Here is a 13,612-nt window from a genome sequence, read left to right as displayed (position 1 = left end):
GCCTCTTGAGTAATAAAAGTGCAGACACCATACTACTGATTGTGTAATATTTTTGATGACTAGAAAGACACATTTACCTCCCTGGTGTCTCCTTTCTTTGCAGCAAGAGCATTTCACCTCAAGGGCCTATTTTTGACCGCACAGCAGCTCCACGGGCTGAGGTGAGTGCTCTGCACAGTCTGTCATAGCATAGGAGATTAAACTCTGTTTTACTTTGCTATCTCATTGATCAAGTTGCCTTTTCCAATTAGAGCTTGATGAAAGAAGGGAAAGTGAAAACGACCCAGGAAAGCAATTGATTTTAACAGGGAATGAGACAAAGGACGGGAAAGGAGTGCTCTGTTCCTTCTTCCTTGAGTAATAAGAGGATTCATTGTGAAGCCATTATGACAGGAGCTTCAAAACTGAGGGACAGGTACAGCTTGCTGTCAGATGGTCCACATTTACATAGTGAGATCTATAAATGAAATTTAAAACAAGAGTGAGCTTCAGCCTTGTCGACTTCAAAAACACATTTAAAAGCTTTTGTAGGTGAAGCATCTTAGTATTTTCTGTAACAAAAGCCTTCTGCTGAAAAGACATTTGTCTTCTGCAATGTATTTACTTGGTATTAAGCACATGGAACTGCTTTGTGCAGAATCACACATAGAATCATAGAATCAACCAGGTTGGAAGAGACCTCCAAAATCATCCAGTCCAACCTATCACCCAGCCCTGTCCAATCAACTAGACCATGGCACTAAGTGCCTCATCCAGTCTTTTCTTGAACACCTCCAGAGACAGCAACTCCACCACCTCCCTTGGCAGCCCATTCCAATGCCAATCACTTTCTCTATGAACAACTTCCTCCTAACATCCAGCCTATACCTCCCCTGGCACAACTTGAGACTGTCCCCTTGTTCTATTGCTGGTTGCCTGGGAGAAGAGACCAACCCCCACCTGGCTACAGCCTCCCTTCAGGTAGTTGTAGACAGCAATGAGGTCACCCCTGAGCCTCCTCTGCTGCAGGCTGCACACCCCCAGCTCCCTCAGCCTCTTCTCACAGGGTTTGTGCTCCAGGCCTCTCACCAGCTTTGTTGCCCTTCTCTGGACATGTTCCAGTACTTCAACATCTCTCTTGAATTGAGGAGCCCAGAACTGGACACAGTACTCAAGATGTGGCCTGACCAGTGCTGAGTACAGGGGAAGAATAACCTCCCCTGCCCTGAGCCTGGTCTTGTTTCCTTCCCTTTCCCACATTAACCACCTATCAAATCCACAGACTTCCCCAGCTCTTTCCATTCAGCATGAAGGCCTGAAAGCCAAATGCAAAAACAACAGTCAGTTACCCTTAAATCAGGACACAAAGGGTCTGCAATTTTTAAAGGCTCTTTGTGATATTTTTGCAGCAAAGCTGAAAGCTGAAATACTGCAGCTAGAAATAGGAGACATTTTAAAAACTCTTGAGATTTCAGATTTTCAAATGGTCAAGATTTCAGTTGTCTTCAGCTTGCTTGATTTACTTGATCTTAGGTGCTTTCAACTTACCTATATTTCTTCAGTGCTCAGTGTCCAGCCACTGTAACAATCCCTGCATGCAGCTCCCTCAGAGCCATGTTTATCCCAGCACCTTCACTACTTCTTCAAAGCAATTTTGTGCATGCTGAGGAGGAGAAGAAATCGTGAGAAGTGCAGGTTATGATCACACATATGACCTTACATCAGAAATGCATCTGATTCATCCTGCTTTGTACTCTCACCCTGTAAACAGAGCAGAAAGATTCACTTCTGTAATTCTGTGGATAAATACTTTCAGTGTTATGACTTTCAATAGGCACTGTTTGATTTTTCTGGAACCAATAAACTGGAACTCAGCTTCAAGAAGGGAGACTTGATCTATCTACTTAGCAGAGTAAACAAAGACTGGTTGGAGGTAAGACTGCAGTAGGCTACTGATTATTAGCATACATTGAAATATAGGAGCAGAAAGGGCTCCTCTAGTCCTTGGGACCTGTCTCCTCCTCTCAAGGAGAAACTGCATCATAATCAGGTCTTGCTGTCAAGAATAAATACTTGACTCCAAATTCAAAAGTTTCTTTTCTTGATGGTTTTTAGCTTGCAAATCTTCTGCCCTCTGTTTTCATTTGCATTTGCTTCTGCTGAGACGTTGATACATTCTTTGGAAGCGATTAGAACACAAAAAGGCCACAGAAAGGGGATGGAAACTCCATTTCAGAGATTAATTGGTTTCTTGCCTCAAGGCAAGTTGCTGTATACTTCATGCTTCATACCACAACAGACGTCAGCTTGATTAGAGAGAACTTGGGCAATGTAGCAGTGTTCTGAAAAAAGATGAGGAGAACATACTGTGTGCTTGCTGATATGACATCTCTACTTGCCCAAACACCACAGCCTTTCTTGGTAACCATCTGACTTCCATTTTTCATACACTGTTTCACTCCTCTGCCTTGTGTTTGGCTATGCAATTGTATAATCCTTCTGTAGGGGTGCCATAAGGTCCCTCCTGAAGCCTTTCTTTTCTTGACAGTAGTGGAAAAATCCCTACAGTTGTTTTCATGAAAATGAAGTGGATTTTACAACCCACTGTATATGGCCAAAATGGCATAGTTGTCTTCATTCTAACACTTTCTGGCATTCCAGGGAACAGCTGATGATGCCACTGGGATTTTCCCATGTGCTTTTGTGAAGATCATAAAAGATTTACCACAGCAGGAAGATGCAGTTAACAAAGTTCGCTGCTATTACTACGATGAGACTGTGAGCACTATCAGGTAACAAGAAGACAGTCACCCACTTTACTGCTGATGAAATGCTGACACTTCTCTTTTCATGATATGTAATGATTAGTTTGGGCTTTTCAGCCTGGAGAACAGAAGGCTTTGAGTAGACCTTGTAGTAGCCTTGGGACACAGTCTCAAGCTGTGCTGGGAGAGGTCTAGGCTGGATGTTAGGAGACAGTTCTTCACAAAGAGAGTGATTGGCAGTGGAATGGGCTGCCCTGGTGGTGGAGTCACCATGCCTGTAGATGTTCAAGACTGGATGGGGCACTTAGTGCCATGATCTAGTTGACTGGACGGGGCTGGGTGCTAGGTTGGACTGGATGATCTTGGAGGTCTCTTCCAACCTGGATGATTCTACAATTCTATTTACCAGGTCTTGTAATGACAGGATAAAGAGTAATGGGTTTAAACCAGCAAAGGGGAGATTTAAACTGGAGAAGTGCTTTACAGTGAGGGTGTGAAACACTGGCACAGGTTGCCCAGAGAGGTTGTGGATGCTCCCTCCCTGGAGGTGTTCAAGGCCAGATTGCATGATGCCTTGAGTGACCTGTTCTATTGTGAGAGGTGTCCTTGCCTATGGTGGAGGGTTGGAACTAGATAATCTTTGAGGTCCCTTCCAACCTAAACCATTCTATGATTTATTCTTGTTACAGGGATATCTCAGTAGAAGAGGATCTGAGCACCATTCCATCACTGAAAGATCTCATGGAATTAATGAGGTACAGTGCAAGCAGTTAGTTGTACCTTCAGTATTGAAATGTTTGTCAAGTTCCTTCCAGTCCCACATTTTCCATGTTCTAATTGGTCATCACCATGTTTTGGATGTGAAATACTTTTCAAGTGTCCTGAATAAGTTGTATTTTGATTTGGCCCATGGCCATCTGTGCAGACACTAGTCTGCCTTGGGATTTTCAGTAAGCATGGAATGCCACATGCTTCCAACTCAATTATGCTGGCTGGGAGTTTCCACTTCTTGTTCTAAGATCAGAGCCATACCTTCAGGCAAGGATCTTTTGTCTAATATACTTCTGCAGGATGCAGGACACCACCTTCTAACCACTGTCAAACTAATATTTAGATTTAGATATAGTACTGAACATCAAATATTAATAATAGAACACCTGTGCTAATATTCTTCCATTTCTCAACATACTTTCCTCTCAAAAACAGTGACCTTATGGTTACCAACTGCACTCAGCTCTTAAATGTGGGTATTCTATCAAACACACTGATGAATTGTGCCATGCATGTGGCGATGTTATAAATGGTTCTTGGTAGTGATAGATTTCTTAGCTTGAACACAACACAGCATGAATATTGCTGCATGATTGCTACTACTAGCTGTATCAAGAATGCCAAGACATCCCAGGGTTTGTGTGGCTTTTAGCAGAATGAATTAGATGGCCAATAAGTTGTTCATCATGCAGCATGTCCCAGGCATTCTGTGATTTATGGGAGTCATTCAATTTCTTTCCTACCAGGCGGGAGTTTGGCCGAGATGACTTTGTTTTGAATTACCGGGACCTTGATGGTGATCTGATTCGGTTGCTCTCTGATCAGGATGTTGACCTCATGGTGTCTCTGAGCAAGAAAATTCCCTCTGAGAAGCATTTCTTCCCATGGAAGCTGCACATCACTCACAAAGATGACCTGAGTGTCTACAACACTAGTCCAGGAATAGGTGCTACCTAAACACTAAGAGCAATGTAAATCCTATACAGAAACATTCCAGTAGGTATCTGTACAGTCCTTCCATAATTCCTCTCTGCAGTTTCCTTTAGCAAGCCCTTGAAGTGACCTCGAAAAGAGTAATTTTCTAGTAATGTGTTACCTTTCAACAGATAATCTGTACAGTTCAGCAGCTTTTAGCACTCTTCTGTAATAGAGACATCTACACAGAGACCAAAACAATCACTGTCCATAATCATAAAGCAAGTCAGTGCTAGACTGCAAGAGCAGTTTACTGTCCTTACCCCAAGATGTGCTCTAATATCTGTTGTTGCTCCCAGGGCTAATTATTAGTCCAGAATGTCTTCATAAGCCTTTTTTCTTGACTGCCATAATTTCCTCTTCACTTGCTGATAGGAAGGTTTGTGTGCCCATGCCCATTCTATGCTTGTGGACATGTAATTATCTCCATCACGTGGCAGTCAGAGTTTGTTCTGCAAGCATCAAGAACACCTTTTAATATGCCAGTGAAGAAGCTGCAGCTCACCTTCCCCTTCTTCCTGGCACTGACCAATATTTTGATTTCTGTGAATCAAACCTAGCATGCCTGTGGTGTTTCTCATAGATCTTTTTTGTACTCATGCAGATGATTTATTTTTACATTCTGGGGAAATTTGTCTGATGCCTATTCAAGCAGTAATTTCTTCTCTGTTTGTCTTTTGCTTCCTGACTCCTCATTGCAAAGCAGAACTGGAAAAAAAAACCCCACTCTATCAGATTCTGCAACAAATGAAGTATCGCACAAGTTTACTTTACCAGTTTCCATTTTGCTCAAAAGTGAGACAATTTCAAAGAGGAATTTGAGTGTTACCTCTTCAGCTTCCCTTAATGAGGAGTTCATTATGGAAAATCCAGAATTTGTAATAATTTCTAGAATGATCATGCAATGAAGTTATTTTTCTCTTGAATGGATTCACTGCTGCTTGTAAGAATTTGATACCTACTACTGGATCTTAAACCCACCACGTAGCCGTGGTGTTAAAAAGTTCCCACTGAGTGGAACGATCATCATATAAAATCTTAGAACAGATGAGAGCTTAAAAGAGTTTTCAAGAGCCATGCATTGGATTCAGCTGTTAGTTTCTGTGGCATTAAACCACAAGGCCTCATTAAAAAAATCTTTCTCCTTGACCTGCTGCTGAAATCTGTACAGACAAAAGAGAAGTTTAACAACTACCTGAAGGAACTAAGAAACAGTCAACTAACAGTGTGTGAATAACTAACCTGCTCCTCCCCAAAGTGGCAAAACAATGGTTTGCCTTTTTCTTATGCCACCAGGTAACAAGATCTTCAACAACAACAATATTTAGAATGACTTCTACTTCAAACTTGGTTGCTCTTTGCCTGTCATTGTTTATTAATTCCTGCTGTATATACCTAAAGTTTAGAAAATCATAGAAAGTTTATATGCTAAAGCTTTAATATTCTGTCAGCAGCAGCCTTGCATTTTTGCATGTATTGGAAATAAAGGGAAGAGTTTATATTTAAAGATAAGCATATTGTTTGCTCTGTTGAGGTCTAGAAATCATTTCTTACTTGACACTTAAGTGCCAAGGCTTTGAGCAGACCTTGTAGTAGCCTTGGGACACAGTCTCAAGTTGAGCTGGGGGAGGTCTAGGCTGGATGTTAGGAGGAAGTTCTTCACAGAGAGAGTGATTTGCCAACACTTGTATAAGAAAATGCACTCTCCAAAGACTTGCAAAGTGTGCTGCAGGCTGTGTCTGTTCCAGGTTCAGAGGTTCCACCTGAAGAATCCATGCACCTTAAATTTCAGAGGTATATAACATATACTCAGAAGAGTCACAAATGGTGACTTCCCTTTTTATCCAGTGATGGAAGGGGTTAGTTGAAGTCATTTGAATAGCCTTTCCCATGCCAGTGCCGTGGTAACCTTGTGCTTTAGGAAAGGGATGAAGCAATGCACAATGACTTACAACATCCAGCTAAACAATATTGCCCATTCACTAAGCAGGTCACCTTATCACAGAAGGAGATGAAGTTCATCAAACAGGACCTGCCCTTCGTGAACCCATGTTAACTGGGCCCTGCACATGCTGCATAAAGGCACTCAAGATGACCTGCTTCATGACCTTCCCTGGCACTGAGGTCAGACTGGCAGGTCTGTAGTTCCCCAGGTCCTCCTTCTGGCCCCTCTTGTAGATGTGTGTCACGTTTGTCAATCTCCAGTCCACTGAGACCTCCCCACTCAGCCAGGACTGCTGGTAAATGATGCAAAGTGGCTTGGTGAGCACTTCTGCCAGCTCCCTCAGCACCCTCTGCTGTATGCCATGCAGCCCCATAGACCTGTGTAGGTGTAGGTGGTGCAGCAGGTCACTCACCATACCCTCCTGGGCTACAGAGGCTTCATTCTGTTCTCCATCCCTATCTTCCAGTTCATGGGGCTGGGTGTCCAGCAAACAGCTGGTGCACTACTAAAGACTGAGGAAAAGAAGGCATTGAGTATCTCATCCTTTTCCTCATGTTCTTTCCTGAATTCAAGAAAGGACAGAGATCCTCTTTAGTCTCATTTTGTTGCTAAAAGAGTTGTAAAAGCATTTCTTCTTGTCTTTAACAGCTGAAGCCAAATTAATTTATAGTTGGGCTTTGGACCTACTAATCTTCTTCCTGGATAGCCTCACTGCAACCTTGTAATCCTCCTGAGTAGCCTGCTCCTTCTTCTGATGATCATAAAGTCTCCTCTTTTCCTCAAGCTGCAGCCAGATCTCTCCATTCAGCCAGGCTGGCCACCTTCCCTACTGGCTCATCTTTTGGCACACGGGGATAGCTCTCTCCTGCACATTTAAGACTTCCTTCTTAAAGAACATCCAGACTCCCTGGACTCCTTGCCCCTTCATGACTGCCTCTTGAGTGACTCTGTCAACCAGTCCCTAAACCAGGCCAAAGTCTGCCTGCTGGAAATCCAAGGTGGCAGTTCTGCCGATACCCACTTCACTTCTCCAGCATCTGAGAATTCTGTTCTTTGGTGATCACTGCAAGAGCCTAACTGTGCTAAACTTGATTTTGGGCAATACTACAAGAATGTAGAGGAGATGCAGTAGCAGTGAAGTGCATACAGGCTCTGGCCATTGTGTTCTGTACCTGGAGACTCATTTTAGTCCTCAGTAGTCTACCACTGAGAGCGCAAACCTGAATGTGTCTTTCCCTTATGACTACTTAACCTTCTTGTAGCTCTTATCATGGAATCATAGAATTGCTTCATTTGGAAAAGACCTCTAAGATCACCGAGTCCAGCCATCGACCTAACACCACCATGGTCATTAAACTATGTCTTCCACTGCCACTTCTATATGTTTCTTGAACGCCTCTGGGAGTGGTGACTCCATCACCTCCCTTGGCAACCTGTTCCAATGCCTGCCTACACCTTCAGTAAGGAAATAGTTCCTAATATTCAATCTAAACCTCCCCTGCTGCAATTTGAGGCCATTTGTTCTTGTTCTATCACTTGAGACTAGGGAGAAGAGACCAACCCCTGCCTCACTACAATCTTCTTTCATGTAGTTGTATAGAGCAATGAGGTCTCCCTTCAGGCTTCTCTTCTCCAGACTAAACAACCCCAGTTCCCTCAGCTGCTCCGCATATGATTTGTTCTCCAGACCCTTCACCAGTTTTGTGGCACTCCCCTCCACATGCTCCAGCAACTCGGTGTCCTTACTACTGAAGGCTACTTGACTAAGTCTTCAGCTATATTTAAAATAGCTTGGCCACCTTAGAATTAGAATAACTTCAGATTAACTCCTCTCACCAGTACTTCTGTTTCATTTCATTTCTTCTAGGTACTCTAGTACTTAAAATTTATTATTAATTATACAAATAGAGAAAACCTAATTTCAAAAGAATTACTCAAATGGAAAAGTTAGAGACCTAAAGGTGGTTAGAATAGAATCACAGAATGGTTTAAGTTGGAAGGGACCTCAAAGATCATCTAGTTCCAACACCTCCCTGTAGGCAGGGACACCTCCCACTAGAACAGGTTCTCCTCAGTATATATGTACAAATGAAGTACAGAATGAACCCTGCCTTGATGATTGTCCAGCAAGCAACAACACTGGAGTGAAATCCAGAGAATTCTTTGTTAATCTTTTTCACTTCTGCTGGTCAATCCTCTTTTTTTCCCCCTCTTCCCTTTCCCCTTTCCCCTTTCCCCTTTCCCTTTCCCTTTCCCTTTCCCTTTCCCTTTCCTTTCCTTTCCCTTTCCTCTCCTCTCCTCTCCTCTCCTCTCCTCTCCTCTCCTCTCCTCTCCTCTCCTCTCCTCTCCTCTCCTCTCCTCTCCTCTCCTCTCCTCTCCTCTCCTCTCCTCTCCTCTCCTCTCCTCTCCTCTCCTCTCCTTTCCTCTTTTTCTTTTTCTCTTTTTCTATTTTTATTTTTATTTTTTTTCTTTTTCCTTTTTTCTTTTTTCTTTTTCTTTTTCTTTTTCTTTTTCTTTTTCTTTTTCTTTTTCTTTTTCTTTTTCTTTTTCTTTTTCTTTTTCTTTTTCTTTTTCTTTTTCTTTTTCTTTTTCTTTTTCTTTTTCTTTTTCCTTTTCTTTTTCTTTTTCTTTTTCTTTTTCTTTTTCTTTTTTTCTCTTTTATCTTAAAATACATTAGTCCCATGATCTGCTAATTGTCGACATGCAGATCTGCAATGACAAACTTCCTTCCCCTCTCTTTCCAGTTAAACAGTCCCATCTCAGTAAGCACTTTAGCAACTGAAATAGGAAGTGCAGACTTCCTATTTCATAGGCAATCACACAGACTTTCTTTGAAAGGGCGTGGGCTGCTTCTTTTAAAGTGGCATTTAAGGTACGTAGAACAAAGAGCGGTTATTTTGGACAACTAGCCCTGTGGCTAGTTGTCACTTTGTGTCCCAGGTTCTAGGGAAGTGTGGTTTTGCTGGGTTCTGCGTCAAAGGGTCCCGAGGATCTGGGTGAGGCTAGACAGGGAGAGCCACTCGTCAGGTCGAATCATCTGCCTCACATCCAGCTCTGCATCCAGGTAAGGTTACTGTGTTCTCTCTTGGGAAAGCAAAATGACAGACAGCCTGGTCTCATAGAAGGGTTTGGGAGTTAGTAGAAGCTTGCTTAGCTTTAATGCTTATTCCAAGTCTCAGCCAGCTGCTTGTGCTGAAAGGAAGTGGTATCCAAGCATCCAAAAATCAATAGGAATTTTAAAGGAGTTTCTGCCACTCTCCTTTAAAGTAGAAAAGAGTTTCAGCTCTGTGACACACTTCAGAAGGTGAGTTTATATTATACATGTGAGAGAGCGAGAGGTGGCCAAAATGACTTTGAATTCCAGTATTGAGTGATGTGGTTGATGGTCTTTGAACCACTCAATCTAATCTCAGTCTCAATAATCATGAAAAAAAAATAGTTTCTTTGGTATTATTTCTTCAATTTGCAACTTGTTTGGGAGCTGCTGGAAAAGTAGACTTGCTGTAGATACTGGACTGCATATTAGAAAGAAATTCTTTCCAGCAAGGGTGTGAGACTGGAACAGGCTGCCCAGGGAGATCATCAAGCATCCTCTCTGGAGCTATTCAAGGCCAGGATGGATGAGGCCTTGAGCAACCTGATCTTTAAGATCCCTTCCAACCCAAACCATTCTATGATTCTATGATAAGTAGCATGCTGAAGAAACATGGAAATTCATTTCCTACAGTTCCTAGGAGTTATGTGGCTGAGGATCATATATTTAAGGAAAGGCAAAGACCATAACACCACTGTGGTTCATTAGGAGAGCTCTGAGCAGGAGGTTGAGTGAATTTGAAGGCTGAGTTCTCATCACAGATCAGGATTTTTTTTCTTGTCACTCCTCAGCTGAAAGAATCTCTTTGTTCCTTTGGAGATGTGCACTTACTTCTTCATTCTTGCTGCAAACTCACATGAGAAGAAGACATAGATTTTGTTCTGCAATGCACACTTGGTCAAAATTCTTTCCAAACGTCATTCTAACACAAACCCTAAAGGAGTTCCCTAAATTAGTTCTACTTCTCTTTATGTGAAATGAAAACCAGAAGCTCCACTATAAGCAGAGCAAGAAAGCAAGGAGTGAGCAATGAAATTCATTCTCTTCTGAATTAGGATCAAGCTTGTGCATGAAAGGACCACATGAACATGGAAGAGATTTTCATATTTCTATTGGATTTGTATTTAGTCTGCAGTGTCCAAGCCACTCGAGGTGAGTTTCAAATTTATATCTATATATATGTATTTAAAAACTATTATTCCATTTCTCACTTTCTTTTCATATCTGGCTTCTTCTTTCATCTTCTGCTTCCTTCCCCACCATCTTCTAAGCTGTTGGACAACAGACATCTTGATCAAAAGCAGTGTGTAGGTGCAGCACGTGCAGACAGATCAGTTGTATGTTGGTGATAGGAATAGGTGAAATACTGGACAAATGGATGAGATGAACAAGCTAACCTGTTAATGAGTGAACAGGAAGAAGGAACAGACCCTGACAGTTGGTGAATAGACTCAGATAGATAGCTAAGGAAGGGATGTGTGATTCACAGAATCACAGAATGTTAGAGATTGGAAGGGACCTCCAGAAATCATCAGGTTGAACTGCCTTACCAAAGGAGGATCACCTAGGGCAGGCCACACAGGAACACTGACCAGAGAGGTTGATTTCAAAGGTGTCCAGAGGAGGAGACTCCACAACCTCTCTAGTCAGCCTCTTCCAGTGCTCTGTCACCCACACAGTAAAGAAGTTTCTCCTCATGCTGAGCTTGAATTTCCTGTGTTATAGCCTATAGCCATTATTCCTTGTCCTATTACCAGGTGCCACTGAAAAGAATCCATCCCACCCTCCTGACACCCACCCCTCAGATATTTATAGACATTAACAAGATCCCCTTTCAGTCTTCTCCAGGCTAAGCAGTCCCAGTTTTCTCAGGTGGTAGTGTACAAGAGTAGAGGCAAGTGAATAGACACAAGACAGGGACATCAGTTCTGGGCTCCTCAATTCAAGAGAGATGTTGAGGTACTGGAGGGTGTCCAGAGAATGGTGATGAAGCTGGTGAGAGGCCTGGAGCACAGTCCTGTGAGAAGAGGCTGAGGGAGCTGGGGGTGTGCAGCCTGCAGCAGAGGAGGCTCAGGGCTGACCTCATTGCTGTCTACAACTACCTGAAGGGAGGTTGTAGCCAGGTGAGGGTTGGCCTCTTCTCCCAGACAACCAGCAACAGAACAAGGGGACATAGCCTCAAATTGTGCCAGAGGAGGTCTAGGCTGGATGTTAGGAGGAAGTTCACACAGAGAGTGATTGGCATTGGAATGGGCTGCCCAGGGAGGTGGTGGAGTCACCGTCCCTGGAGGTGTTCAAGCAAAGAGTGGATGAGGCACTTAGTGCCATGGTCTGGTTCATAGGATAGGGCTGGGTGCTAGGTTGGACTGGATGATCTTGGAGGTCTCTTCCAAGCTGGTTGATTCTATGATTCTATGTGTGGGGGCCACACCACCCAGATGACCTGATGGAATTGCTGACAGGTATAGAGACCACCTGCCACATCATCTTCAGAGTTTCATGTCTTTCCTCTTCTGATGCAGAGAGCTATCTTCCTCCCTCCCTCCCTCTCCCTCCTTCCCTCCCTCCCTCTCCCTCCTTCCCTCCCTCCCTCCTTTCTTCCTTTCTTTCTTTCTTTCTTTCTTTCTTTCTTTCTTTCTTTCTTTCTTTCTTTCTTTCTTTCTTTCTTTCTTTCTTTCTTTCTTTCTTTCTTTCTTTCTTTCTTTCTTTCTTTCTTTCTTTCTTTCTTTCTTCTTTCCTTCTTTCCTTCTTTCCTTCTTTCCTTCTTTCCTTCTTTCCTTCTTTCCTTCTTTCCTTCTTTCCTTCTTTCCTTCTTTCCTTCTTTCCTTCTTTCCTTCTTTCCTTCCTTCTTTCCTTCCTTCTTTCCTTCCTTCTTTCCTTCCTTCTTTCCTTCCTTCTTTCCTTCCTTCTTTCCTTCCTTCTTTCCTTCCTTCTTTCCTTCCTTCTTTCCTTCCTTCTTTCCTTCCTTCTTTCCTTCCTTCTTTCCTTCTTTCTTTCCTTCTTTCTTTCTTTCTTTCTTTCTTTCTTTCTTTCTTTCTTTCTTTCTTTCTTTCTTTCTTTCTTTCTTTCTTTCTTTCTTTCCTTCTTTCTTTCTTTCTTTCTTTCTTTCTTTCTTTCTTTCTTTCTTTCTTTCTTTCTTTCTTTCTTTCTTTCTTTCTTTCTTTCTTTCTTTCTTTCTTTCTTTCTTCCTTCCTTCCTTCCTTCCTTTCTTCCTTCCTTCCTTCCTTCCTTCCTTCCTTCCTTCCTTCCTTCCTTCCTTCCTTCCTTCCTTCCTCCTTTCCTCCTTTCCTCCTTTCCTCCTTTCCTCCTTTCCTCCTTTCCTCCTTTCCTCCTTTCCTCCTTTCCTCCTTTCCTCCTTTCCTCCTTTCCTCCTTTCCTCCTTTCCTCCTTTCCTCCTTTCCTCCTTTCCTCCTTTCCTCCTTTCCTCCTTTCCTCCTTTCCTCCTTTCCTCCTTCCTTTCCTCCTTTCTTTTCTCCTTTCTTTTTCTCCTTTCCTACCTTCCTGCCTCCCTGCCTTCTTCCCTACCTTGCCCCTCCCATCCCAGCTCTGCTAAATTAAAACCTGTGGACATTGATGTCGTCCAAGACAGATGCCAGTGCCTGATCTCTGCAGTTGCTGGGGCAGCTATGCTGCCTGGTGCAGTGTCAGGTTCAGGGCATCTCCCTTTGAGATCTCTGCAGGAAAACGTATCACAGTGTAAGTCAGACTGGTCCTTTGGCATTCCAAACCTTAGCCTTACATTCAGACCATGCCTTTCTGTGTAGGATGCTCCATTTTCTGGCTACACAAGGAATGCAGTAGAATCTGCTTTGTGCTGGTTTTCAGAAGAAGATCAAAGTAAGACTTTGCTCTTAAGACTGTTAGCTAAGGCATCATCACATTTTTCTATTTGATATTTTTTCCCTGTAAAAAGCCCCTCAACCAATCTGATAGGAGTTCTGAGGAAGAAAAATAATTTAGGAGAGCACACTCATGTTTTCATACTACCTTCTCTGTCATCTGAAGGTCATATCCTGATAGCGCAGCACAGCTTTTACTTTCAGAGAAGATAAAAGAGAGGAAAGCAACTTGCTTCTTAGTGCA

The 13,612-nt window shown here is 42.8% G+C and overlaps 1 protein-coding gene across 4 annotated transcripts in view; it reads left to right on the top strand.

The window, feature by feature from the left end:
- NCF4 (neutrophil cytosolic factor 4) overlaps positions 1-5,978 on the top strand; it is a 40,076-nt gene extending 34,098 nt beyond the window's left edge. For 3 of the 4 annotated variants that reach the window (XM_064155328.1, XM_064155329.1, XM_064155330.1), the window contains 5 exons: positions 104-161; positions 1,814-1,912; positions 2,641-2,771; positions 3,434-3,499; positions 4,262-5,978. In XM_064155328.1, the coding sequence (XP_064011398.1) occupies positions 104-161; positions 1,814-1,912; positions 2,641-2,771; positions 3,434-3,499; positions 4,262-4,472 (565 nt within the window). In that variant the 3' untranslated portion in view covers positions 4,473-5,978. The remainder of the gene's footprint in view (positions 1-103; positions 162-1,813; positions 1,913-2,640; positions 2,772-3,433; positions 3,500-4,261) is intronic. The other variant, XM_064155332.1, reaches the window with a different exon arrangement.
- Positions 5,979-13,612: the final 7,634 nt, after the last annotated feature.

Source organism: Pogoniulus pusillus, chromosome 15 (assembly GCF_015220805.1).
Source record: "Pogoniulus pusillus isolate bPogPus1 chromosome 15, bPogPus1.pri, whole genome shotgun sequence".
Taxonomy (NCBI): Eukaryota; Metazoa; Chordata; class Aves; order Piciformes; family Lybiidae; genus Pogoniulus; species Pogoniulus pusillus.
Note: the sequence above shows the minus strand (reverse complement) of the source record. Positions and strands in the feature narration are given on the sequence as shown.